Source organism: Mobula birostris, chromosome 10 (assembly GCF_030028105.1).
Source record: "Mobula birostris isolate sMobBir1 chromosome 10, sMobBir1.hap1, whole genome shotgun sequence".
Taxonomy (NCBI): domain Eukaryota; kingdom Metazoa; phylum Chordata; class Chondrichthyes; order Myliobatiformes; family Myliobatidae; genus Mobula; species Mobula birostris.
In genome coordinates, this window is record NC_092379.1 from 38,238,298 (window position 1) to 38,265,030 (window position 26,733).

Sequence of the window (26,733 nt, forward strand, 5' to 3'; positions counted from 1 at the left end):
TCCCAGGGCTGAAATGGCTAGAACGAGAGGGCATAGTTTTAAGGTGCTTGGGAGTGGGTACAGAGGAGATGTCAGTGGTTAATGAGGTGGAGGATAAATGCGTGGCTGAGAGATTGGAGCAGGAGGCAGGGATTCAGATTTCTACATCATTGGGACCTCTCTTGGGCCAGGTGTGCCCTGTACAAAAAGGACGGGTTGCACTTCAATCAGAGGGGGACCAATATCCTGGCAGGGAGGTTTGCTAAGGCTGCTGGGGAGAGTTTAAACTAGAATGGTTGGGGGCTGGGAACCGAACTGAAGAGACTAGGGAAGAGGGGGTTGGCTCACAAACAGAGAAAGCTTGTAGACAGTGCGAGAGGGAGGATAGGCAGGTGATAGAGAAAGGATGCTCTCAGACCGAATGTTTGAGATACGTCTATTTTAACGCAAGGAGTGTTGTGAACAAAGCGGATGAGCTTAGAGCGTGGATCAGTACTTGGAGACATGATGTGGTGGCCATTAGAGACTAGGATGGCTCAGGGACAGGAATGGTTACTTCAACTGCTGGGTTTTAGATGTTTCAACAAGGACAGGGAGGGAGGCAAAAGAGGTGGGGGCGTGGCACTGTTGATCAGAGATAGTGTCACAGCTGCAGGAAAGGTGGACGCCATGGAGGGATTGTCTACGGAGTCTCTGTGGGTGGAGGTTAGGAACAGAAAGGGGTCAATAACTTTACTAGGTGTTTTTCATAGGCCGCCCAATAGTAACAGGGATATCGAGGAGCAGATAGGGAAACAGATCCTGGAAAGGTGTAATAATAACAGAGTTGTCATGATGGGAGGCTTTAATTTCCCAAATATCGATTGGTGGATCCCAAGAGCAAGGGGTTTAAGATGGGGTGGAATTTGTTAGGTGTGTTCAGGAAGGTTTCTTGACACAATATGTAGATAAGCCTATAAGAGAAGACGCTGTACTTGATCTGGTATTCGGAAATGAACCTGGTCAGGTGTCAGGTCTCTCAGTGGGAGAGCATTTTGGAGATAGTGATCATAATTCTATCTCCTTTACCACAGCACAAGGCTAATAGGAAGGAGCTTAAGAAGGAAATTAGGAGAGCCAGAAGAGGCCATGAGAAGGCCTTGGCAGGCAGGGTTAAGGAAAACCCCAAGGCATTCTACAAGTATGTGAAGGGCAAGAGGATAAGACGTGAAAGAACAGGACCTATCAAGTGTGACAGTGGGAAAGTATGTATGAAACCAGAGGAAATAGCAGAGGTACTTAATGAATACTTCCGTATTCACTATAGAAAAGGATCTTAGTGATTGTTGTGATGACTTGCAGCAGATTGAAAAGCTTGAGCATGTAGATATTAAGAAAGAGGATGTGCTGGAGCTTTTGGAAAGCATCAAGTTGGATAAATCGCTAGGACTGGATGAGATGTACCCCAGGCTACCGTGGGAGGCGAGGGAGGAGATTGTTGAGCCTCTGGTGATGATCTTTGAATCATCAATGGGGATGGGAGAGGTTCTAGAGGATTGGAGGGTTGCCGATATTGTTCCTTTATTCAAGAAAGGGAGTAGAGATAGCCCTGGAAGTTATAGACCAAAGAGTCCTACCTCAGTAAGTTGATGGAGAAGATCCTGAGAGGCAGGATTTATGAACATTTGGAGAGGTATAACATGATTAGGAATAGTCAGTATGGCTTTGTCAAGGGCAGGTCGTGCTTTACAAGCCTGATTTAATTTTTTGAGGATGTGACTAAACACAATGATGAAGGAAGAGCAGTAGACGTAGTGTATATGGATTTCAGCAAGGCATTTAATAAGGTACCCCATGCAAGGCTTATTCAGAAAGTAAGGAGGCATGGAATCCAAGGGGACATTGTTTTGTGGATCAGAACTGGCTTGCCACAGAAGGCAAAGAGTGCTTGTAGGCAGGTCATATTCTGCATGGAGGTCGGCCTCAGTTATCTGTTCTGGGACCCTTACTCTTCGTGATTTTTATAAATGACCTGGATGAGGAAGTGGAAGTGGAGGGATGGCTTAGTAAGTTTGCTGAGACACAAAGGTTGGAGGTGTTGTGGGTAGTGTAGAGGGCTGTCAGAGGTTAGAGCGGGACATTGATAGGATGCAAAACTGGGCTGAGAAGTGGCAGACGGAATTCAACCCAGATAAGTGTGAAGTGGTTCATTTTGGTAGGTCAAATATGATGGCAGAATATAGTATTAATGGTAAAACTCTTGGCAGTGTGGAAAATTAGAGGGATCTTGGGGTCCGAGTCCATAGGACGCTCAAAGCTGCTGCGCAGGTTGACTCTGTGGTTAAGAAGGCATACGCTGTATTGGCCTTCATCAATCATGGAACTGAATTTAGAAGCCGAGAGGTAATGTTGCAGCTATATAGGACCCTGGTCAGACCCCACTTGTAGTACTGTGGTCGCCTCACTACAAGAAGAATGTGGAAGCCATAGACAGGGTGCAGAGGAGATTTACAAGGATGTTGCTTGGATTGGGGAGCATGACTTATGAGAATGGGTTGAGTGAACTCGGCCTTTTCTCCTTGGAACGATGGAGGATGAGAGGTTACCTGATACAGGTGTGTAAGATGATGAGAGGCATTGATCATGTGGATAGTCAGAGCCTTTTTCCCAGGTCTGAAATGGTTGCCACAAGAGGACACAGGTTTAAGGTGCTGGGGAGTAGGTACAGAGGAAATGTCAGGGGTAAGTTTTTTACTCAGAGAGTGGTGAGTGTGTGGAATGGGCTACCGGCATCGGTGGTGGAGCCAGATATGATAGAGTCTTTTAAGAGACTTTTGGATAGGTACATGGAGCTTAGCAAAATAGGTGGCTACAGGTAAGCCGAGTAATTTCTAAGGTAGGGACATGTTCGGCACAACCTTGCGGGCTGAAGGGCCTGTATTGTGCTGTGGTTTTCTATGTTTCAATGCAAGTTTTTTTTATGCAGAGAGTGGTGAGTGTGTGGGATGGGCTGCCAGAGGCGGCGGTGGAGGCGGAAACGATCGGGTCTTTGAAGAGACACCTGAATGGATACATGGAGCTTAGAAAAATAGAGGGCTATAGGTAAGCGGAGTAATTTCTAAGGTAAGGACATGTTCAGCACAGCTTTGTGGGCCGAAGGGCCTATATTGTGCTGTAGGCTTTCTTTGTTTCTATGAGTCTCCTCTGCCATTCCATCATGGCTGATTTATTTTTCCTCCCAACCCCATTCTTCTGCCTCCTCCCATATATTTTCACGCCCTTAACAAATCAAGAATCTATCAACCTCCACTTTAGATATACTCAATGACTTGGCCTCCAAAGCCGTCTGTGACAATGAATTCCACCGATTCAGTACCCTCTGGCTAAAGAAATTCCTCTTCACTTCTGCTGTAAAGGGACGTCCTTCTATTCTGAGGCTGTGCCCTCTGGCCCCAGACTCTTGCGCTATTGGAAACCGCCTCTGTGTGTCCCTTTTATCCATACCTTTGCTCGAGCACTTTGGGAGGGTTTAAGCTGGTGAGGCAGCAGGGCTGGGACACAGGATACTAGTGTAGCAGGTGTTAACTCAGAATTCTATGTCAAACTCACTGAACAGGCAGGTCCGGTAAGCAGAGAAGGCAGAAATAAGTGGGAAAGCACGAGAGGGCTGGGAGGTTTAACCACATGTTTCCGAACACAGAAATTCACAGCACATTACAAGCCCTTCGGCCCACAATGTTGTGCCGACCAGGTAACCTACTCTAGAAACTGCTTAGAATTTCCCTAGCGCAGCAGTCCCCAACCACCGTGCTGCGGACCAGTACCAAGCCACAAAGCATGTGCTACCGGGCCGCGAGGAAACGACATGATTTGGCGATAGGAGTCGCTGCACCTTTCCTCATTCCCTCTCACCCACTGTTCAGCTTGAACACACGCGAGGTCATTACTCGCACATCATCCATGTCAGCATGGGAATAAGATCAGCTCCTCGAGCTTGCAAATGACGGCGGGCTGAAAAGTATGTTTGACATAACATCTCTGGCGACATTCTGGATCAAAGTCAAGGCTAAATATCCTGAGATAGCCATGAAAGCACTGAAAACGGTGCTTCCATTTCCAACATATCTCTGCAATGAATGCAACGAAAACTAAATTGCGGAAAAGACTGGACATAAGGAACCCCCTTCGAGTATCGCTGACTCCCATCAGCCCGTGATAGGACCGTCTTGTTGCAGGGAAACAAGCCCAGGGCTCCCACTGAATCAGCGATATTGGTGTGTTGCAATGATTTTATATGCTCATGCGGGGAAAATACGTGCTGTGTGTTTAATATCCAAATGTTACTTAAAATGTTATGATGCTATTGATTTATAAGTGACTTGTAGAACCATACAACAATTACAGCACGGAAACAGGCCATCTCGGCCCTTCTAGTCCGTGCCGAACTCCACTCTCACCTAGTCCCACCGACCTGCACTCAGCCCATAACCCTCCATTCCTTTCCTGTCCATATACCTATCCAGTTTTTCTTTAAATATTTTCTTTTTCTTCCTTCTTGTCATAGGAAGCATGGAGAATATCTAGAGGGCACACAGGGGAGACTTGCCAGGAGGCTGCCTGCATTAGAGAGCGTGTCTTATGAGGAAAAGTTGAGTGAGTTGGGGCTTTTTCTGTTTGGAGTGAAGGAGGATGAGAAGTGTGGATAGAGTGGACAGCCAGAGACTTTTTCCCAAGGCAGAAATGGCCAATACCAGACGCATAATTTTGAGATGATTGGAGGAAGGTACACAGGTAAGATTTTTGTTTCACACACACAGAGTGGGTGGGTGTGTGGAATGCCCCGCCAGGCGTGATGGTAGAGGCAGATGCATTAGGGGCATTTGACAAATTCTTAGATAGGCACACAGATGATAGAAAAATGGAGGGCTATGTAGGAGGGAACAGTTAGATTGATCTCAGAGTAGGTTAAAAGATCAGCACAGCACTTTAACACAGTGCTTTAACGTTCTATGTTCCAGGTACAATTGCTCTGCCTAGTTTGCCAACTAACCAATTCACCATCATTAGCACTAACGCTGCAAGACAAAGCTCACATTTTTATGTCATCTTCTAAACTTCTAGCCACATCCAAATCATTTACAGGAGAGTTCCAGCACAGATTCCTGTGGTACGCCACGGGGTAATCACAAAAGCTGATCAGCAAATCAACTTTGAACCCAATTTGTGAAGTTACTTTGGATCCCTCGGTCTCTTGCTCATTTGGGGATTTTGTCAAAATATTTACCGAAGTCCCTGTAGACAACACCAACTGCATGAGTACACCCGTAACTCCAAGAAACTCAAACTGGCCGACAGAATCACCACTTGCACGCTGACCATTTCTGATGAAGCTCTGCCCAAGTGCAGCTGAATCCCGTCCCTCGAGACTTTTTACAACACCCTTTCTACCACTGATGTTAGATTCACAGCTCTGTAGTTACCAGTTGCTGCCTTCGTTGAAGAACGGCACCGTACTGCTGGGATCCAGTTACCTGGCACCTGTTCTGTGACAATTTAGGATTTTAAACAACCAGGATCCTTGAACACACACAAAATGCTGGAGGAACTCTGCAGGCCAGGCAGCATCGGTGGAAAAGAGTACAGTCGACATTTCCAGCCGAGACCTTTCGGCAGGAGTGGAGAAAAAAGATGAGTAGATTTAAAAGTTGTGGGGGGGGGGTGGAAGGTGAGTGGAGAAAGAAATACAAGGTGCTGGGTGAAACCAGGAGGGGGGAGGGATGAAGTAAAGAGCTGAGCAGATATCACAGAGTGAGAGAAGGTTTCACTGACTCCCGTCGAAGGGAAGCAGAGATCACGGAGGGGGAGCAATGAGAGAGGGTTTCACTAAACTCTCAAAGAGACCTTGGGAGCTCAGCCCTTCCTTCCCATAACAGCCAAGGATACATTTCATCGGGCCTTGGAAACATATCCATATCCAACCCCACTAAAGACTCCTAATAACTCGGTTTCTTGCCCTGCTCGAGTTTTCCAGCCACATCCTTCTCTCACTCTGTTTCTCACGAAGTTTTCCTGGATCCCCCCTCCTTTGGGCCATTCCCTTTGAAATCGTTCGTGCTGATATCAGAGAAGTTGAGGTTCTGTACTGCTATAACCTGATAACTCGCACAACTGTGTTTTGCCTTTCTCCTTCGTATCCAGGACATCTTTGAGGAGCGATGCCTCAAAAAGGCGGCATCCATGGTGAAGGACCCCTGCCACCCAGGACATGCCCTCTTCTCACTGCTACCCTCAGGAAGGAGGCACAGAAGCCTGAAGGCACACACTCAGCGATTCCAGAACAGTCTCTTCCCCTCTGCCATTTCTGAATGGACACTGAACCCATGCTCTACTTCACTACTTTTTATTTCTGTTTCCGCACTATTATTTTATATGTTTACTGTAATTCACAGTTTTCTCTATTATTATGTGTTGCACTGTGCTGCTGCCACAAAGACAGCAAATTTCACGACATTATGCCGGTGACGTTAAACCTGATTCTGATATCCTTGCTCCTGTACCTCATGCTGAATACTGGGAGAGCTGTCACATGTGACCACTCCTAGGGACTACCTGTACACTGTTACTTGAAGCTCTTTTTGCATATTCCTCCAAGGAATGTGTGGGCATCACAGGTTGAAGTGGTATTTAATTCCTTTGTGGTGGGCTGCAGCCCTTGAGGTGTGGGTGCACCCACAATGCAGTTAGGGTGGGTGATCCAGGATTCTGACCCAGTCAGTGTCAATGCCCTGGTTCAGATTTTTACTGCTATGCTGTAGGCATTTCATTTTAGCAGTTCTGTAAGAGCAATCTGTTCTGCTTTCAGCCTGTTTGGGTCTGAGCTCAGGAATGAGGTGTCACCCAATCAGGATGGTAGAATTGGGAGAAGGTGCTAGAGATTACTGGGCAGAGAGGTCTTTGTTTGGCCGGAGCTGGGAGAAGACAGGAGGAGAGATGGTGGACGATGAGGGTGCTTTCTGCAGATGAATGGCTTCAAGGAGGAAGGACCAATAATCCTGTGGGAAAGCCTCTTTGTTCAAGATGGATTTCCAGTTACCTTCGGAAGGTGTTGTGTGCTTTCACGCAGATGGAGGGAGGGTCCAGCACGCGACTTACAGAGAAGTTCAAGATTTGAGCTCCACTGTGCAGTTGTGACTTTTTAAGTAGAATGGGCCCTTCTTGTTTTTTCTCTCTTTCTTTCCTTTAATAACTGTTTGCTTAAGTTAACATTCTTAAATATACTCCTGAATAATTCTATGCAGTGAACAATCTGCTATTTTTTGCTGACAGGCGATTGCCAGGGGCAGTAAATCACACAGCATTCACACAAACCGGGGTTTGGGTAGGCGAGACATCCCAACCTCACGGATTTTGCGGGACCAAAGTCACATACACCTTAGATGTACGAAGCCTGAAGTTTCTCCCCGCGGAGTCCGGTGGCTGTTTGCGAGGGGCTAAAAGGCTGCATTTCCAGAGACGCCCAGTGAAAAGGGGGTTTCAGAAGTAATGGCAATATATTTCCAAGTCCGGTTGGTGTGCAGCTTGCAGGTAATATTCCAATGTTTTGCTGTTCTTGGCTGTTTACATCAAGTTCAAGTTTAATTGTCATTCATGAATACCCATGAATACATCCAAACGAAACAGTGTTCTTTCAGGGTCAAGGTACAAAACACAGTACCAACAGTCATACACAGCACGTGGCACATATAGCAGTAAAATATAGTCACACAACAAATATAGTCCAAGTCCCTGAGTCCATGAATGTTGCAGCAGTCTGTAGTCGAACACATACATCCTGCCTTCTGCCAAGCAAACACTTTGGGGGAGAGGGACAGCACCAACGTTAGCTTAAACGCTGCGCTACACCACCTCCAGTGCCAGCTCTTGATGCCTCTCTCCTGGGTGGCTGCAAACAGGCGGCCCCATGGCTTGAGGCCACATCCGCTCACCCTGCAGGGGTGTCAGTCACCCCTGCTGCCAGCCCCTGTAGTCCGCAATAAATCAGAAGACCAGACTTGCAGCATTACACATTAACAATGCCTAACAGGGTTTTGCAATCACAAGAAAACAGACTAAGACAATTGCTCGCTGCCAGTCTGCACGCCAACCACATTGCTGACTCTCTGACACAGGGAGCAGAACGATCTGCCCCAAGTCCAGCTTCTTCAGTTTCTACGCCGTTGGGGTAGGCCGCAGCACTCTTTAAGTGCTTAACTTCCAGCAGGGTCTTGAGATTGTAAAGAAATAAACAAAAGATAGTAACACGTTTGGCTGGCCCTGTAGAACCCGCCGCACCCCAGCACACTGCCATCTTACCGGAAGTTCACCAGTAGAGGCTTGTGGATTAGTAAGGTGTGTCCCAGAATGTCATCCTCCTTGATATTTCAGTAATATATCAATATTACGGTGCCACGCCCACCACACCATTCACTGAGTGAATCGTTCAGCCATTCAACCCTCTCTATGACAGTAACAATATCACCCTCCTGTGAGCTCATTTGCTTTACTAGTAACGTTGCTTACACCAAAATAAATATAATCTTGCATTTCTTATCAGACTGAGGTTTGCTCTCCTTACTGGGCTTGCTTTGTTTCCCTTCGATATTTAACTCCACTGCCACCTCAACTGTAAATGTGGCCTGTGGCCCATCCCTATGAGTTTGAATCCCAGCGAGCACTCCCGCAGGCTGTTAGCCCTGTTTTGGTCCAGCCCACGCAGGCATATCTTTCTGAGGTGTTCCTGCTGATCCAGAGGTCTAAATTTCAAAGTACATTGCTACCAAAGTATGAACTCCATATACAAGCAGGAGATTCGTCTTCTTGCAGGCAGCCATAAAGCAAAGAAACACAAGAGAATCCATGGAAAAAGAAAGAATCCTACACAGCAAAGACTGTCAGACACGCAATGTGCCCAAAAAGAACAAATCGGGCAAACAAGAATAAAAAAATAGTAAACCAGTAAGAAACAGAACATGAACCGCAGGGTCGCCGAAATTAGGCCCACAGGCAGGGAGCCAGTTCAGATCAGTAGATGGCTGCAGGCCACAGCAAGGGAGTCAGTTCTGTGCTGAGAGAAGTGAAACCAGTCCAGGGGCCCAATGGTTGCAGTCCACAGCCAAGGAGCCAGTTCAGCATTTTATCTGAGCCAGGGTCCCAATGGTCACAGGGCACAGCCAGCAAGTCAATTCAGTGCGGAGACAAGTGCTGACAGTGACAGTCGGTTCACTGCTGAGGTGTGTAAAGCCTCACAGAGAAGTTAGTCTTTCCCCCTGCGACTCTTTAAACTTTTTAACCTGGCTCGTTGTTGAAATCGACTGAACACCACTTCATTTTCCCCTCTCAGGCCACTCTCATCCAACCTGAAGTCCACTCCCAGCAATGGCCGCGGCCGCTGCACCTGCATTCTTGAGAGTCCAGCTTGCCAAATCCTTGAGGATACCGCAAAAATGCCAGGTTGTGCAGACCTCTCGACACCCTCCAGAACCTATCAAGCTCCACTTTAGATACACCCAATTACTTGGCCTCCTATCGCCGCCTGTGGCGATGAATTCTGTAGACTCACCACGCTTCGGCTAAAGAAATTCTTCATCTCCGTTCTAAAGGGATATCCCTCTGTTCCAAAGGCTGTGCCCTCCAGTCCGAGACTCACCCACTTTAGAAACATCCATTTTATCTGGGCATTTCAACTGAATCTCTCCATCACCTTGTCCAAACTCCAGCAAAGCCCAGGCCCATAAAATAAATCCAGGGAAAGAAGTTAATTCCGCAACTGGAATGACTGTGGGGGCCTTTAAGTACACTTGTAAATTGAAACTAGTTGCGTCAAAAAACTTACAATTCCCTCAGCCAGATAATGTATAATGTCCATTTCAAGGTACTCAGATCTCTAAGCAAAAGACAGAGCCATAGTCCACTACAGCACGGAAACAGACCCTTGTGAAATAAAACTTGAAAGCTGTAAGCCATCTGGTGGGTCAACAGGTCATTAAATCAGTTGTCCTTCAGCTAACACCATCAGTCCATTTCCACAGGGACGGTTAGGAACTCTGCTCCACGAAATCATAAAAAGTCTCACCCTCAACTCAATTTTTACTCCAGACACCTTGCAGATTAAACACAAAACACCACTACACCTCAGCAAATAACGCAAGCACAGAAGCTCGTATCAAGCAGATGTCAATATTGGAAGGAGCAGCTTTGGCAAAGTGTTAATTGATTTTTTGCAGAATCTAAACATTCACAAAGAATATATTAAAAGAACATTTTAAACAAATCCATATTATTTTTGTTAAATTCTTTATTCTTTAGTGTGTGTTCTAACTGTACGTTTTATTCATGAAATATTTTAGCAGCTTGTGAAGTGTAATGGAAGTATTGTCAAAGTTATACTCACGTTATGCAGAACAGAGTGGTCATTCTGCAATGGTAGTCGGAGTCACTAGCCATGGGCAAATACATTGTCAAAGCTATACTCATGTTAATGCAGAAGAGGGTGGTCATTCTGTGAAGGTAGTTGGGGTCACTGGCCTTGGGCAAGTACATTGTCAAAGCTATACTCACGTTAATGCAGAACAGGGTGGTCATTCTGTGATGGTAGTTGGGGTCACTGGCCATGGGCAAGTACATTGTTAAAGCTATACTCACGTTAATGCAGAACAGGGTGGTCATTCTGTGATGGTAGTTGGGGTCACTGGCCATGGGCAAGTACATTTTCAAAGCTATACTCACGTTAATGCAGAACAGGGTGGTCATTCTGTGATGGTAGTTGGGGTCACTGGCCATGGGCAAGTACATTGTCAAAGCTATACTCACGTTAATGCAGAACAGGGTGGTCATTCTGTGATGGTAGTTGGGGTCACTGGCCATGGCAAGTACTTTCGGCACAATGGCGGATTCTGCCCAGTCTTTGCCAAACTTCTCCACCAACTTGGTCAAGTTGTTGGTCGCGGCCTCGCGAATGGCGTACACTGCAAGACAGCATTGACAGGTCAAGAAATGATCTGATCGCTGTTACTACTTGATTTTCAAATATGTACCTTGCTGATAAAATACAAAGTTCCGAAATGAAATGCTCGCACCACCTTCTTCAAAGTGTCAACCTGTTCCATACCAAGTTACACACAGTGGAGGAAATTATGCACTTGGAAAGTAGCATTTTAATATACTTATTTATCATTGATTATTTATTGAGATACAGCGTGGAACAGGCCCTTCTTGCCCTGTGAGCCACCCCCGATTAACCCTAGCCTAATTATAGGACAATTTACAATGTCCAGTTAACCTACCAACCAGTAGGTCTCTGGGAGGAAACAGGAGCACCCGGAGGAAACCCACGCAGTCAGGCTGAGAACGTATAAACTCCTCACAGGTGGCAGTGGGAATCGAACCCAATTGCAAAGTGTTGCGCTAACCAGACGCCACTGTGTTGCCCCATTAGATACTTAAAAAATACTTCGAATAGATTACCATTATTTATTACTTAGTAGTCTGATTGGTCATTGTAAACTGTCCTGTGATGAGGCGAGGGTTAAATCGGCCGGTTGCTGGGCAGTGCGTCTCGTTGGGCCTGTTCCATGCTATTCTCGAATAATTAAATAAATAAACGTATCGGTCAAAGTCAAGTCTGTTTCTTGTTGCCATGTGTACAAGAGTACGACAAGATTGCTTGCAGCAGTAATAACTGGGGGGGAGGGGGGCGCCGGTGTTTGAACTATGATGGTATTGGACATTGGACAGGAACCTGGGAATACAAACTGGGATGAATGCACTCAGAAACACACAATTGAAATGTGGAAGTCGTTTTGGGCTTCACTTGGATGGAGCTCTGCAGAGTTTTGTCCCACTGAGACAGGGAAAGAACAGAAGGGTGAAGGAGCCATGCTTGACAAGAGATGCGCAACAGCTAGTCTAGAAGCATAGGATGCAAAGATCAGCCTGGGCTCCAGAGGGTTACAATGTGGCCAGGGAGGGAGTGAAGAATGGACTTCGGAGAACTAGGAGGGGCCACGAGAAGGACTTGGCGAGTTGGATTCAGAAGAACAAACTTGAAGAACAGGTGGATGGCCAGAGTGAGAGTCTGGGCCGGCCAGAGCTAAAAGAGGCAAAATGTTTGGAGTCGGTGGACTTTGGGGGAGATCCGCAATGAATACTTTTCTTTAGTAATCAGCAGTGAGAGGGACCTTGATGCTTGCGAGGGCAGTGATATGCTGCAACATGTTGACATTGAGAAAGAGGATGTTCTGGAATTTTGAAAAGCCCTAGGATAGATAAGTCCCCGGGGCCAGATGTGATATACCCCAGGGTTACTACGGGAAGCAAGGGAAGAGATTGCTGCACCTTTAGTGATGATCTGGGCATCCTCACTGGCCAGTCCTCACCGGAGGAAGTACCAGATGATTGGAAGTTGGCAAATGTTATTTTCTTGTTCAGGAAAGAGAGTGGGGATGACCCTGGGAATTATAGACCAGTCAGTTTTACTTCACCGGTGGGCAAATTACAGGAGAAGATTCCTACAGACAGGATTTACAAGAAGCATAGTCTGATTCGGGAGAGTCAGCATGGCTTTGTGAGGGGCATGTCGTGTCTTGAGCCTGACCCAATCCTTTGAGGATGTGACAAAGCACAATGAAGGATTTTTGGTTAGGCACCTGGTAGGGTCACTCAGCATCATGGAAGCACCAGTAAGATGACATGGACAACTCTGAAGGACTTTCGTTCAACAAAAGTAACGATTCATCAAGGCTATACTCACCGCGATCCACCAGCCACGTCATGCACAAGGAGTTCAACTTCTCATCAAAAAACTCCACTCCCTAAACAGGTTTTGACAAAAGAAAGAATGTTGATAAAATAACCCCTCGAATTTCTAGTAGAACATGCCAACTTGCCACATTTGCATTCTAGCCGTCTTCACCTTTCGCTACTTACCAGTACAGTTTGCTAACTCCTTTGAGCCAATGGTGAAGGGGTCACACAAGAAAGACTGGCAACGTGCTCTAATAAACTGCACAAAACTAGATTGTGCCGTGGCAGAAGGCTACACAGAAGATACCCTATCTAAGGTACTTGCATCTAGTATTTTGACTATCCTTAATTAATTTCTTTGTGTCAATACCAGAACTATGATCCATGAAAAATAGGAAAAATCTTAAAAGTGTCCGATGGTTTAATGCAGACAGTAAGAACGTTACTGACCACTATCGGTGGCGTAGCAGTTGGCCTGACACTGTTACAGCTTGGGAATTCTGATGTCACCTGTAAGGAGCCAGTACATTTTCCCTGCGGAACGCGCGGGTTTCCTCTCACAATCCAAAGACGCACCAGTTGGGAGGTTAATTCATCACTGTTACCTGTCCCTGTTTAGGCTAGGGTTGGATCAGAGATTGCTGGGCAGCACGGTTCGAAGGGCAGGAAGGGCCTTATTCCTCCATGTACCTTTAAATAAATAACCCAGTGAATCCTATGCTACCACATCCACAGCAGGGTGCTATTTCAACTTCACCATTTAAACGTAATTATGCATGTGCTGGATTATTTAGATTACAGATCCCACACTCCTGACCCGCACAGTATCTCTCTTCGTCATGACAGTGCAGCATTCTACATTCACGTCTCCCATGTGGTTAAAACATTCCACTTTCTACATTCAGTCACTGGGAACAAGTTAGCCTTTGCATAATTCTCAGGTTACTTTGCTTCATATCCAGCACAGCTAACAATTCCCAGGGTAACCACGTGGCTGAGTAGCCCAACCACAACCTCTGCCCGTGACTCTGACTCAGACCTTGACAACTCTTTACCATAGAAAGTACAGCACAGAAACAGGCCCTTTGGCCCTTCTTGGATGTGCCGAACCATTTTCTGCCTAGTCCCACTGACCTGCACAAGGACCATATCCCTCCATACACCTCCCATCCATGTATCTGTCCAATTTATTCTTAAATATTAAAAAAGAACCCATATTTACCACCTCGTCTGGCAGCTCATTCCATACTCTCACCACTGTCTGTGTGAAGAAGCCCCCCCCAATGTTCCCTTTAAACATTTCCCCCCTCACCTTTAACCCATGTCCTCTGGTTTTTTTCTCCCCTTGCCTCAGTGGAAAAAGCCTGCTTGCATTCACTCTATCTATACCCATCATAATTTTATATACCTCTATCAAATCTCCCCTCGTTCTTCTACGCTCCAGGGAATAGTCCTAACCTATTCAACCTTTCTCTGTAACTGAGTTTCTCAAGTCCCGGCAACATCCTTGTGAACCTTCTCTGCACTCTTTCAACCTTATTGATATCCTTCCTGTAATTTGGTGACCAAAACTGAACACAATATTTCAGATTCGGCCTCACCAATGCCTTATACAACCTCATCATAACATTCCAGCTCTTATACTCAATACCTTGATTAATAAAGGCCAATGTACCAAAAGCTCTCTTTACGACCCTATCTACCTGTGACACTACTTTTAGGGAATTTCTATCTGTATTCCCAGATCCCTCTGTTCCACTGCACTCCTCAGTGCCTTACCATTAACCCTGTATGTTCTACCTTGGTTTGTCCTTCCAACATGCAATACCTCACACTTGTCTGTATTAAACTCCATCTGCCATTTTTCAGCCCATTTTTCCAGCTGGTCCAAGTCCCTCTGCAGGCTCTGGAAACCTTCCTCACTGTCTACTACACCTCCAATCTTTGTGTCATCAGCAAATTTGCTGATCCAATTTACCACATTATCATCCAGATCATTGATATAGATGACAAATAACAATGGACCCAGCACTGATCCCTGTGGCACACCACTAGTCACAGGCCTCCACTCAGAGAAGCTATTCTCTACTACCACTCTTTGGCTTCTTCCATTGAGCCAATGTCTAATCCAATTTACCACCTCTCCATGTATACCTAGCGATTGAATTTTCCTAACTAACCTCCCATGCCGGACCTTGTCAAAGGCCTTACTGAAGAAAATCTACTTTGTGTTTGCACACCGAAACTGAGAGCGATTTGCTTCCTTAAAACCAAATACATACTAAATCCGGTATGATACAGGAGAGCTTAAGTAAGCTACAGAGAGTTATAAAATTAGTCAGCTCCATCGTGTGCTCCAGCCTCCATATTATCCAGGACATCTTCAAGGAGCGGTGCCTCAAAAAGACACTGTCCATCATTAAGGGCCCCACCAGCCTCTTCTCATTGCTACTACCAGAAAGGAGGGACAATTTGTCTGAAGACACACACTCACTGATTCAGGAACAGCTTCCTCCCCTTTGCCATACGATTTTTGAGTGGACACCGTACCCATGAACACTACCTCAGTACTCCTGCTAGTTACCGACACAGAGGAGGAATCTACAACAACCAGTTTACAACCAGCACGTCTTTGGGATGGAGGAGGAAATCGGAGCACCTGGCAGAAACAGAGATGAGGAGTGATTTCTTCAGCCAGAGGGTGGTGAATCTGTGGAATTGATTTCCATGAACAACCGTGGAGGCCAAGATATTGGGTATAATTAAAATGGAGGCTGACAGGCTCTTCATTAATCAGGGTGTGAAAGGATATGTGGAGAAGGCAGGAGAATAGGGTTGAGAGGGATCACAAATCAGCCATGGTGGAATGTTGGAGCAGACTCAATGGGCTGAATGGACTAATTCTGCTCTCAAGGTCATTTGCTTCCAAACAATTGGTTTATTGATCATTACAGAATATCTGTCTGGTGCTTCCCTCTCCCTTCCCCTTTTCCCAATCAAAGATTCAAAGGTTCACTTATTTGTTTTCAAACATCTCTTTATTGCTTTTACAGAATGAAAAATAAACACATTCGATCATCCATAGGTTTGAAAGTGCAACAAGGTTAAAGAAAAAGGGAAAAATAAAATACATCAGAAATAAAAGGAAAAACAACGCACAAAAAAAGCAAACACCCGGCCATTAAAACCAAGCTGTCAGTTCAATTTGTTACTTTCATCATCCCAAATATTGTTCTCCAGAAACTTGTGGAAAATATCCCAAATTTCCCGACATTTGCCAAGTTTGTTTTTCTGTGATGTAGTTGATCTTTTCTAGAGCAAGATACAAAGTCACTCCTTTCAGCCATTGTGAAAGTCCACTGGTTGTGGGTTTCTTCCATGAATAGGCTATGCAACGTCTGGCTTTCAAAAAACAAATATTAAGCAGAGACCTTGCATTTTTGGAGGTTACAAAGTCCTTTGGATGAATGTTCAGAATACATAATTTAGGATCAAGGAGCACCTTTTTTCCAATAATCTGACTAATCAAATCCAGCACCTTCTTCCAGAAGCAGATTATCTGGGGGCACTCGCACATACAATGGAACAGAGACCCCTTTTAGTGATTACATTTAAAGCATGTTTCTGGAATGTTGGGGTTAAAGTGACGAAACCTGACTGGAGTAATGTACTGTCTGGTTATCCGCTTAGAATGAGTGTTCACTGACTGGGTTTGAACGAAGGAACAAGCTTCTGACCACTCTTTTTCTGACAGGTTCTCATGCAAATCAGTTCTCCATGCTTGTAGCATGTTGTTTGATGACTCTTTGCATTTACTTGCAAACAATTTGTATGTAGCCCCCTGGTAAGCCTCAGACTCGCTCAGCTCGCTTTCGTCTAGGGGGAGCAGCCTTCAGCCCCGCCAAACGGGGAGATCAGGTCTGTGTGGATGCTGTGTGATGTACCCCACACCGCCAATTAACAGACAGTACGCCATATGCCATTAAATGATTACACTTTATAAGTATTTCTTGGTGATGGGTTAGTAGAAACAAATAGAATAAAGGTGCCAAGTCAGTAACTATCAGTTCGGTGCACACTCGTTGGAGCTCTTACAGAACCGGGTCCCCCTTCCTCCAATCAACGTCCTCTGAACTCCGCCAACTCACGAATGGGACCACCCTCGGTGATCCACCAAACACTCCACACGAGTCTGTCCTCGTCTCCTATCCTCGCTGAAGACCCTGGGCCTCGGACTCCCGCTCGGGGTCCGTGCCGTTGCCCAGCTTACAGCATCTCTCTCCTCGCGTCTCCTCTCTCTGTCCCCATCACGCCTTCTGCCCAAAGCCCACGAAAAAGAATAGCTTACAGACACACAAGAAAGAATACCATCTATCCCAATTGGTTAGCAAATGAATACAATTCCTGTATCAGTAATTATAACCCAAACAAGCTGCTCTAGAGAACCACTGTCTCAGCAGTTAACAGTACAGAGAAGCCATTTTATTAGCCTTAGCAAGTAACATAAAAGAAGAAACCCTTACATGTATAATTCAGACACTTGTCCCCTAGCTTCAGATAATTTCAGAGTGATGTCTTCTAGGGTAAATAAAGGAGGGAGCTTCAAACTGTAACTTTGCCTGGACATAATAAAACTTTGCAACTAAAGGCATTTAAAAAAGTGTTTTGTTGGAATTCCATATGTGGCCTTGAGTTCTTCAAAAGACATAAGTGAATTGCCATTATAAAGATCAGACACCTTAGCTATGCCTCGGGGCGACCAAGTTTTAAAACTAGGATCCGCTCTGCCGGGCTGGAGCCATCATTACCAAAGGTAGGAGTAAACTGGGATAACTGTGATGTCTCACCCATTTACGCAAGAGCATCGTGCCAAATCATTGTTGTATTTTTTAAGAAAGGGATTTTAGATTGTGTGACCAGGTTTTTCTTATTTGCTGAATACATATATAGTTCTAGAGGGATATTGATCAACTGGGATTCCATTGAGACCCAAGGAGGGGAGTGATCCTTAACAAAATAAAACATTCCTGCTCTAATTTGGGCCGCCCAGAAATACCATATAAGATTTGGTAGCTGTAAGCCACCTCTATCATACGGCAGATATAACAGGGAAAGCCTGAGTCTTGGACATCTATTATTCCAGATGAAATTAGAAAAACATTTCTTTAATAAATAAAAGAAAGAGTAAATAACTACATAGGGATTGGATAATTATGTCTGCGGGCAGGAGCAAGCATGAACAAATTAGGATATAAACACCTGCAATGGTTGATACTTAGGCTTATATACAACATTTTGGACCAGTGGAAATGGTCCAGAAGGGTTATATGGAAACTATTATTACCATTTTTCTTAACAACTAATTCCATTACTTAGCCTAATTGGTTAGATTTACCACAGTACATAATTATCTATTTAAATGTTTATTTTCCTTTTATATCATCTCAATGTGTACTTAAGAATGTATAAATAATTGTAGTTTTATACATATAAAAAAATGGAAAAGGTTATATGTGTGAAAAAAGTACGTGATATTTGTGAATTCCTTATCCAAATAAAAATAAAATTAAAAAAAAATAAATAAAAGAAAGATGATGGAGGAGAAAGTGGGATAGATTGGAAAAGGTACAGGAACTTCAGTAAAATTGCCATTTTTAGAACGTTTATGCGTCCAATCAAATTTATGAGCAATTTCGTCCATCTGTTTGTAAGTTGAGTAACTGAGTCTGTGAGAGGTTTATAATTAGTTGGGATAATTTTACCAATAGTAGGAGTAATTTTAACACCCAAATAGGTAAACCCTGTTCTGACAAAATTACGTCATCCATGTACAGGGCTATGCGATGTTCTACATCTCCTATAGTTATTCCTGCTATGTTAGCCTGTTTTCAAATTGCCATAGCAAGTGGCGCAATGGCCAGGATAAACAGGAGGGGAGATCCCTGTCTTGTTCCCCGTTGGAGTTTAAAAGATGCCGAAAAAAGCAGGTTAGTTAAAACTTCAGCCTGTGGGTTAGAATACAGAAGCTGTATCTTAGAAATTTTCCCCCTATTCCACTCCACTCTGTCGAAGGCTTTCTTGGCATCCAATGACAGAATAGCGCTATCGGAGCTTCCAGATTTTTCATAAAGTATATTAAGCACTCTTCGAATGTTGTGGAAGCCCTGCCTTCCCTTACAAACCCATTTTGGTCAGGGTGGACCATTTTTGGCAAGAGTGGCTCCAGCCTCCTAACTAATCCCTTACAGAGAATTTTGAGATCATTGTTCAGATGTGAGATTGACCTATAAGATCCACAAAGGGATGGTGGTTTTCCAGGTTTTAACAGTAGTGTGATTGCTGCCATATTAAGAGAGGAGGGAAGGGATCCATTGTCAAATGACTCCTGATACATATCAAGCAGAGGTGGTATTAGTTTAGTCTTAAAGATTTTATATATTTCAATCGGAATTTCCATTGGGCCCAGGAGTTTTCCCTCCCTTCATGTTAGTTATAGCTGCAGACAATTCTTTAGCCTCTAAGTTAAACTCCAGTGATGTCAAGGACGTTTCATCTCGGGGTATAAATTGTAACAAGTCGAGAAATTCCGTTTGTATTTGTGGAGCTGAATCTGAATATTCTGAGCTGTACAGATCTTGGTAAAATCTCAAAAAGATATTGTTTATTTCCTCTGCGACAACCGTTGTCACCCCCTCATCTGATTGTATGGAGTTTATTGCCCTTTCTGTTTGTGTCTGTTTGATGTGCAGGCCAAAGGTTCACTTATTATCATGTACAACTCTGAAATTTGTCTTCCCCAGATAGCCATGAAACAAAGAAAAAACATGAAAGTCATTGAATGGCATCCTGATCATCAGCCCCCCCCCAAAACCACCCCTCCCTCCACACAGAAAATGGAACAGCAACAATCCCAGCCCACCCCCCACACAAAAACTAACAGAACATTTTACCCTGAAACACCCTCCCCTCGCACAACAAAATGAAAAGAAACAGACAATATAAAAACAGAATATAAAATCCCCAAGTCTGACAAAGTCCGCAGTCCTTAAACAGGGGTCTAAACCTGATTGTCTAAACCAGGGGTTTCCACCCCTACTTGGTTAATGGTCAATTAAAAAAAAGGTTGGGAGCCCCGAGTCTAAAGTAAGACTACCCATGTCAGTGGGCTACAAGTATAATTGTTACTATCGCACATTTGCTTCTGGTGCAAAAGGAAAGAAGATGTTCAAAGTTATTTCCGTCTTTAAACTAAAGTATCAATTTGATATGGGCAATCATTTCCATTCTGCAAATCATCCATATGGAAGCATTGCTAATAGACTATAAAAACATTTTAGAATAAACCACCCACCAGCAGCCCTGCAAGCAGAGGCATGTACTCGATTATCGCAAGGCGCACTCTCCATTTGGCATCTTCTGCTAATTCTACAATGGCTGGCAGGAGAGACTGTGCTAACTGGTGAATTCCAATAACTTCATTCACGCAGTCCAGATTGGAGATAATGTTCAAACGGACCTCAGGGCACTAGGAAGGAAAGGCAATTTTCTGAGTACAGCAAAGGTGAAAAACATTCATACTGCGAACGCTGTCTGACAAACACACTGGCGCTCCCCAGACTCTCTGCTTTCAAAGTATCATCTTGGACATTTATGAAATATTAATCCCACAAAAGAAATATGAATGCCACTTTCACACTTACAGTACTTAGGCACATGCACATCTAGCCAGGGTGCCAATGACTTTTGCACAGAACTGTACTTGCCAACGTGCAGTGGAGAGCAAGTTTGTAAATCTGGCGGGAGCACAGGATGTTGGGAATGGTGAGAGTGGAGCACCCACGGGAGGGGTGTGAGAGAGGTGGCTGAGGTGGACTGCCAGGGGCAGGAGGGTGTGGTGCGAGTGGAGACACACTCAGCCCTGAGAACACAAGCAAGGGCATTTGATTCCAAACAATTGGTCTATTGGTCATTACAGAATGTCTCTCTGGTGCTTCCCGCTCCCTTCCCCCTTTTCCCAACCAAAGAGTCAAAGGTTTGTTTATGATCAAAGCACGTATCCAAATACAACCCTGAAATTTGTCTTCTCCAGATAGCCACCAAGCAAAGAAAGAAGATGAAAGTCACTCAGAGAGAAGCATGAAACCTACACCTCCCCAGCCCTGGTACAAAAAATAATGGCATCCTGATCATCTGATCCCCAAAACTACCCCTCCCGCCACACACAAAACGGAATAGCAACATTGACCCCCCCCAACCCATCCCCCGCACAAAAAACTAACAGAGCATTTTACCCCCAAACACCCTCCCCTCACACAACAAAACGAAAAGAATAAGGCGATGAAGAAAACAGAATATAAAAACCCTAAATCTGAAAAAGTCCACAGTCCATAAACACAAATGCAGAACCAGGATATCATCCTACGCTATCACCGACATTCACCAAAAGAGGGGGACAGGGACACAACTCCCCTCTCCCTGCCCCCTTCCCACTCTCAGTCCACATCAGAGACCCATATCAGACATCTGTGAGGTTTATCATCACTCACAGATGTCAAGAAATTTGATTTTTTTTTGCGGCAGCAGCACCACAGTGCAATATATAAGAATTACTACAGGACCGTGCTAAACTCAGACACCCTAGCTATATACACCTAAGACTTTTGCATAGTACTATACATTATGGTCCAAGTTATGGTCACACGAGCAGTATGCCAGAAATTCGAGAGTCAGTTAGCAGAAGTGAGTGCAGTTGCTTTTATTAAGGAGAAGGTTCTTGGGAAGCTGAAAGTTTTGAAGGTAGTCAAGTCACCTGGACTAGATGGGCTACACCGCAGGGTTCTGAAAGAGGCAGCTGTAGAGATTGGGGAGGCATTAGTAATAATCTTTCAAGAGTCATTAGAATCTGGAATGGTTCCAGAGGACTGGAAATTTCCAAATGTCACTTCACTCTGAAGGGAGGGAGGCAAAAGACATGAAACTATAGGCCCTTCAGCCTGACTTCAGTGGTTGGGAAAATGTTGGGAGTCCATTATTAAGGACGAGGCTTCCAGTACTTGGAGGTGCATGGTTTCCTTAAGGGGAAATTACAGGCAGGATAGACAAGGGAGGGTCAGTGGATGCTGTTTACTTGGAGTTTGACAAGATGCCGCACATGAGACTCCTTAACAAGTTAAGAGCCCATGGTATTACAGAAGATATCCTAGTAAAGATAGAAGATTGCCTGACTGACGGGAAGCAAAGAGTTGCAAATGAAAGGGGCCTTTTCTGGTTGACTGCAGGTGACCATTAGTGTTCCACAGGGGTTGGTATTGTGACCGTTTCTTTTCAAGCAGATGTCAATGATCTGGACAATGGAATTGATGGCTTGGTGGTCACATTTGTGGATGATACCAAGATAGGTGGAGGGGCAGAGAGTCTGTAGAAGGACTTAATAGATTGGGAGAATAGCAAGGCAGTGGCAGTTGGAATATACTGCACTGACCGAAAGTGTTTCTGGTAGGTAGGATTTCTCAGCCTTGGGCGGCAGCCCGCTTAGGAGAGGGAAAACCCTGATTTTAAACCTCCACTGCCTTGCAGTCATGCCCACCCATGGGAAAGGCTTTGGGGGTAAACCCCTAAGGCAGTTTGATGTCGTTTACAGCTTCACTCTGGCAACCTCTGCGATGACACTGGTGCCGAGCTGTATTGGCGCTTGCCCTTCCCTTCGACAACATGAGTGATGTGGAGAGGGGGAGCCTGCTGCATGGGAAGAGCCGGTCCTACAAACCTTCCTGCCCAGTAGAGGACACAGTCCACCAGAGGCACAAACCCATCATCCCCGGGATCGAAGGGTGCCTACTACCAGAAACGTATGGCCATGCACTTTGGTAGAAGGAGTAAAGACATGTACTATTTTCCAAATGGGCAGAAAATTCAGAAATCAGACGTGCAAAGGCAATTGGGAGACCTCGTGCAGGGTTCCCTAAACGTTATCTTGCAGGCTGAGTTGGTGGTACGGAAAGAAAATGGAATGTTGGCATTCATTTTGAGAGGACTAGAAAAGATATAAGGGTAATGCTGAAGCTTTATAAGGCATTGGTCAGAACGCAGTTGGGGGTATAGTGAGCAGCTTTGGGCCCTTTATCTAAGATGTGCTGATATTAGAGAGGGTTCACGAGAATGATCCTGGGAATGAAACATACAGGAGGAGTGCTTGACGGCTCCGGCTCTGTCCTCGATGGAGTTCAGACGGGAAGGAAGAGGGGTGAATCTCATTGAAACTTATGGAATATTAAGAGGCCTAGAACAGAGAGGAGGTTTCCTGTGACCAGAGGGCACAGCCTCAGAATACAGGGACGTCCATTTAGAACAGAGCTGAGAGGAAATTTCTTCAGGAAAGGGCGGTGGATCTGTGGAATCCATCAACGCTGAAGGCTGTGGAGGACGAGTCATTGGGTATACTTAACGTGGAGGGTGACAGGTTCTTGATTAGTCAGGGTGTTAAAGGTTACGGGGGAGAAGGCAGGAGAATGGGGCCGAGAGGGTAATAAGCCAGCCATGATGGAATGGCTAAGCAGACACGATGGGCTGAGTGGCCTAATTCTGTTCCTGAGTCTTAATTTATTGTCCGTTCACTCTCCCTGAGTGCAGGCGAGCTCCTCGGGAGGGCCATGGGAGGAAACAACGGTCATTTTGTGAAAAGCTGCATTTCACAAAAGAAAAACACTTGAATTTCTGTGTTTGAGAAATCTTTCTACACCTTTGGCATAAATAGATGCAAGATACTAATTACTATTAAATTATCCAACAGTTCAAATCATGATTCGGCAGGCTTTTTTCTTGATTTCATTTCAAACTAACAAATAATTCAAGGCTTGAATTAACAGCTGCCAATTTGAAGATGTACACTTTGAATCTGTCAGCTGTGCCTGGAAAATCGAGGCATTTCTGACATTTGGGGAATCTTTTCGGGTGTAGCACATGAAGGGAATCAAGTCTGCAGACATTGGAAATCCAGAGCAATTCACCCAAAACGCTGGAGGAACTCAGCAGCTCAGGCAGCATCTATGGGAATGAGTAAACAGTCGGTGTTTCAGGCCGAGGCCTTTTATCGGGACTGTAAAGGGAGGCAGAAGATGCTAGGATATAAAGGTGAGGAGAGGGGAAGGAGGCCAGCTGGAAGGTGTTAGGTGAAGACAGGTGGGTGGGAAAGGTCAATGGCTGGAGAAGAAAGAATCTGAGAGAGGAGAGGAGAAGAGAGTGGACCACAGGAGAGATGGAAGGAGGTGGGGACCCAGGGAGAAGTAATAGACAGGTGAGAAGTAAAAGCTCAGAGTGGGGAATTGAGGAAGGAGAGGAGAGGGGAGAGATTTTTTTTACATTTTTAAAAATAATCTTAATTCTGTAAAAATAATGAAAGAATGCAAATTTCCATATAAATTAAAAAAATCCAGAATTTGCACATGCAACAGTTTTGTTTAAGTTCACGCCAAAATAAACAAGGAACTTGATGGATGGAGAAATAACAGCTCCATCACACCATTAACCGATTCATCTTTAATCCAATATGCACTCAGATTACAAACCAGCTCACATCACTGCTTCTAAAGAACGCACTGCACATTTGCTCTTATCTGAAGCTCTCAAACTAAAAGAACAGTTCGAGAGACTCCGGTGGAAGAAACAGTTGTTATTCCATTCATGATTCATAAAAACATAAGAAATCGGAGCAGGAGTAGGCCATCCGGCCCATCAAGCCTGCCCCGCCATTCAGTAAGATCATGGCTGACCTGTCCATAAACTCAGCTTCACCTACCTGCCTTTTCCCCATAACCCTTAATTCCCCTACTATCTATCCTCTCCAGCCCTTTACCTTTCCCACCCATCACCTGCCTTCAACTCCCCTCCCCTACACACCAACCTTTCCCATCACCTGGTCTACCTATCACCTACCAGCTTGTACTCCCCCCATCCTCCCAACCTTCTTATTCTGGTGCCTTCCCCCTTCCTTTCCAGTCCTGACGAAGGGTGTCAGCCCAAGGTTTCATTCCCCTCCATAGATGCTGCCTGACCTGCTGAGTTCCTCCAGCATTGTGTGTGTGTGTATGTGTGTGTGCACGCGTGTGGCTGTGGATTGCCAGCATCTGCAGAATCTGTGATTATCCACTTTAGAATGCTGGACATCACCGCACAGCTCCAAGCAAACGGCAGTTACAATGTTTGTCAACAGGAAAGAAAGCAGATGAACATGGGCCAACTGCTGTCCCCTTCCAGGAATCGATATCAGTGAGAGTAAAAGCCTAGACACATCAGTCTGTGTTGCAACACGTCCCATTCTGGCACACTTATCCAGATACCTGTATCTTGTGGTGGAGCATGGACTGCTCGTCACCTTCAGCAGATGTACAAGTTCCAGAGATGACAACCAACTTTTTGATCGCCTAATGAACAATAAGCGACCTTTCCTCAGCACTCTGGACTTGACAACAGCTTCCAAACAGCACACAGAAGAAAGCTCTCCATTGGTGTTAGCCTGATTTCGGTAGGCTAATCAAATATTATCCACGATGGCCACCAGTCACGCAAGGGGTATGTTAAAGTTTGTACTTCATGATAAAATTACCTTATCTTTGAGCTGAGCCAAGACCAGGGGAAGCAGGTGCTCAACAGTGCTGTCCTTGCCCAGGATGGTGGACAAGCCCATAATAACAGAGGCCAGAGCTGACTTCACGTGTTGATTGGTGTCAGACACAAGTTCCTGGAAAAGAAACACAAAAAATGATCAAATGAAAACCCAGACAGGTATCTCAGTCAACACGCACAAAATGCTAGAGGAACTCAGCAGGCCAGGCAGCACCTACAGAAATGTCGACTGTACTGTTCCCCATAGAAGCTGCCTGGCCTGCTGAGTCCCTTCAGCATTTTGTGTGTGTTGCTCGGATTTCCAGCATCTGCAGATTTTCTCTTGTTTGTCATTTGATATCTCACTCATGATGCCATCCTGATCCACGTTCTTATGATCCACCTGGTCAGTCATGGATCATTCTTAAATAATTTCTTTTACAGTTTGATATTCTAGTTTATATAAATCATGGAACAGAACCGGCCCCATAACCCACAATATTATACTTAAATTCCTAATCAAGTGGGCAATCTAATCTACACGATGTCCATATTCTTCCGTTTTCCTCACATTCGTGTGCTTATCTAAACGTCATTAAAAGTCCCCGATATATCTGCCTCTACCATCACTCCAGGCAGCCAACACCATGTTAAAAAACCAGCAACACACACAAGATGCTGGAGGAACTCAGCAGGCCAGGCAGCACCTATGGAGAAAAGGACAGTCGACATTTCAGTCCAAAACCCTTCGGCAGAACTCAGCCCTTTGGGAGAGGGGGAGGGAGCAGGAGAGGGGGATGGGGAGGGAGTGGGAGAGGGGGATGGGACAGGAGAGGAGAATGGGACGGGAGAGGGGGCAAGATGTGACTCGTGCTTGGACACTGAGCTTTTCCAGTTACAAACAGTTCACACTGATAAATGGTGCCTGAATCCTCGTTTCAGACCCACCCAAAATACTGAGGGACTTTTTCCTGAAGTGAATGAGATGAGTTGCTACATTAATTTTAGATAGACTGTATAACCAGCCAAGAATTTGAGAAGGCATATTACCTTAACATACGGCAAGATGTGACATATTATGACAGTCTCCCTGCAATCTACTGGCAAGTTTTCACAGAAATCTGCAAGATAGAGTACTGCATGTTAGAGAGTTATTCTCAAACAAAACAATGGAGTCAGAGAAAAGTACAGCACAGAAATAGGCCCTTCAGCCCATCTATTCTGTGCCGATCCATTTAAATTGCCTACTCCCATCAACCTGCATCTGGACCATAGCCCTCAATACCACTACCATCTGCGTACCCATCCAAACTTATCTTAAACGTTGAAATCGAGCTTGCACGCACCACTTGCGCTGGCAACTCGTTCCACACTCTCACCACAATGATAAATCAA

At 45.0% G+C, this 26,733-nt stretch overlaps 1 protein-coding gene across 1 annotated transcript in view; it reads right to left on the minus strand.

Annotated features, from left to right (window-relative positions):
* LOC140203600 (serine/threonine-protein phosphatase 2A 65 kDa regulatory subunit A beta isoform-like) overlaps window positions 1–26,733 on the minus strand; it is a 128,979-nt gene that overhangs the window by 37,142 nt on the left and 65,104 nt on the right. The window contains exons 8-12 of the mRNA XM_072269647.1: window positions 26,389–26,459; window positions 25,340–25,474; window positions 20,090–20,263; window positions 12,746–12,806; window positions 10,807–10,961 (exon numbers count right to left, since the gene is read on the minus strand). Of these exons, the coding sequence (XP_072125748.1) occupies window positions 10,807–10,961; window positions 12,746–12,806; window positions 20,090–20,263; window positions 25,340–25,474; window positions 26,389–26,459 (596 nt within the window). The remainder of the gene's footprint in view (window positions 1–10,806; window positions 10,962–12,745; window positions 12,807–20,089; window positions 20,264–25,339; window positions 25,475–26,388; window positions 26,460–26,733) is intronic.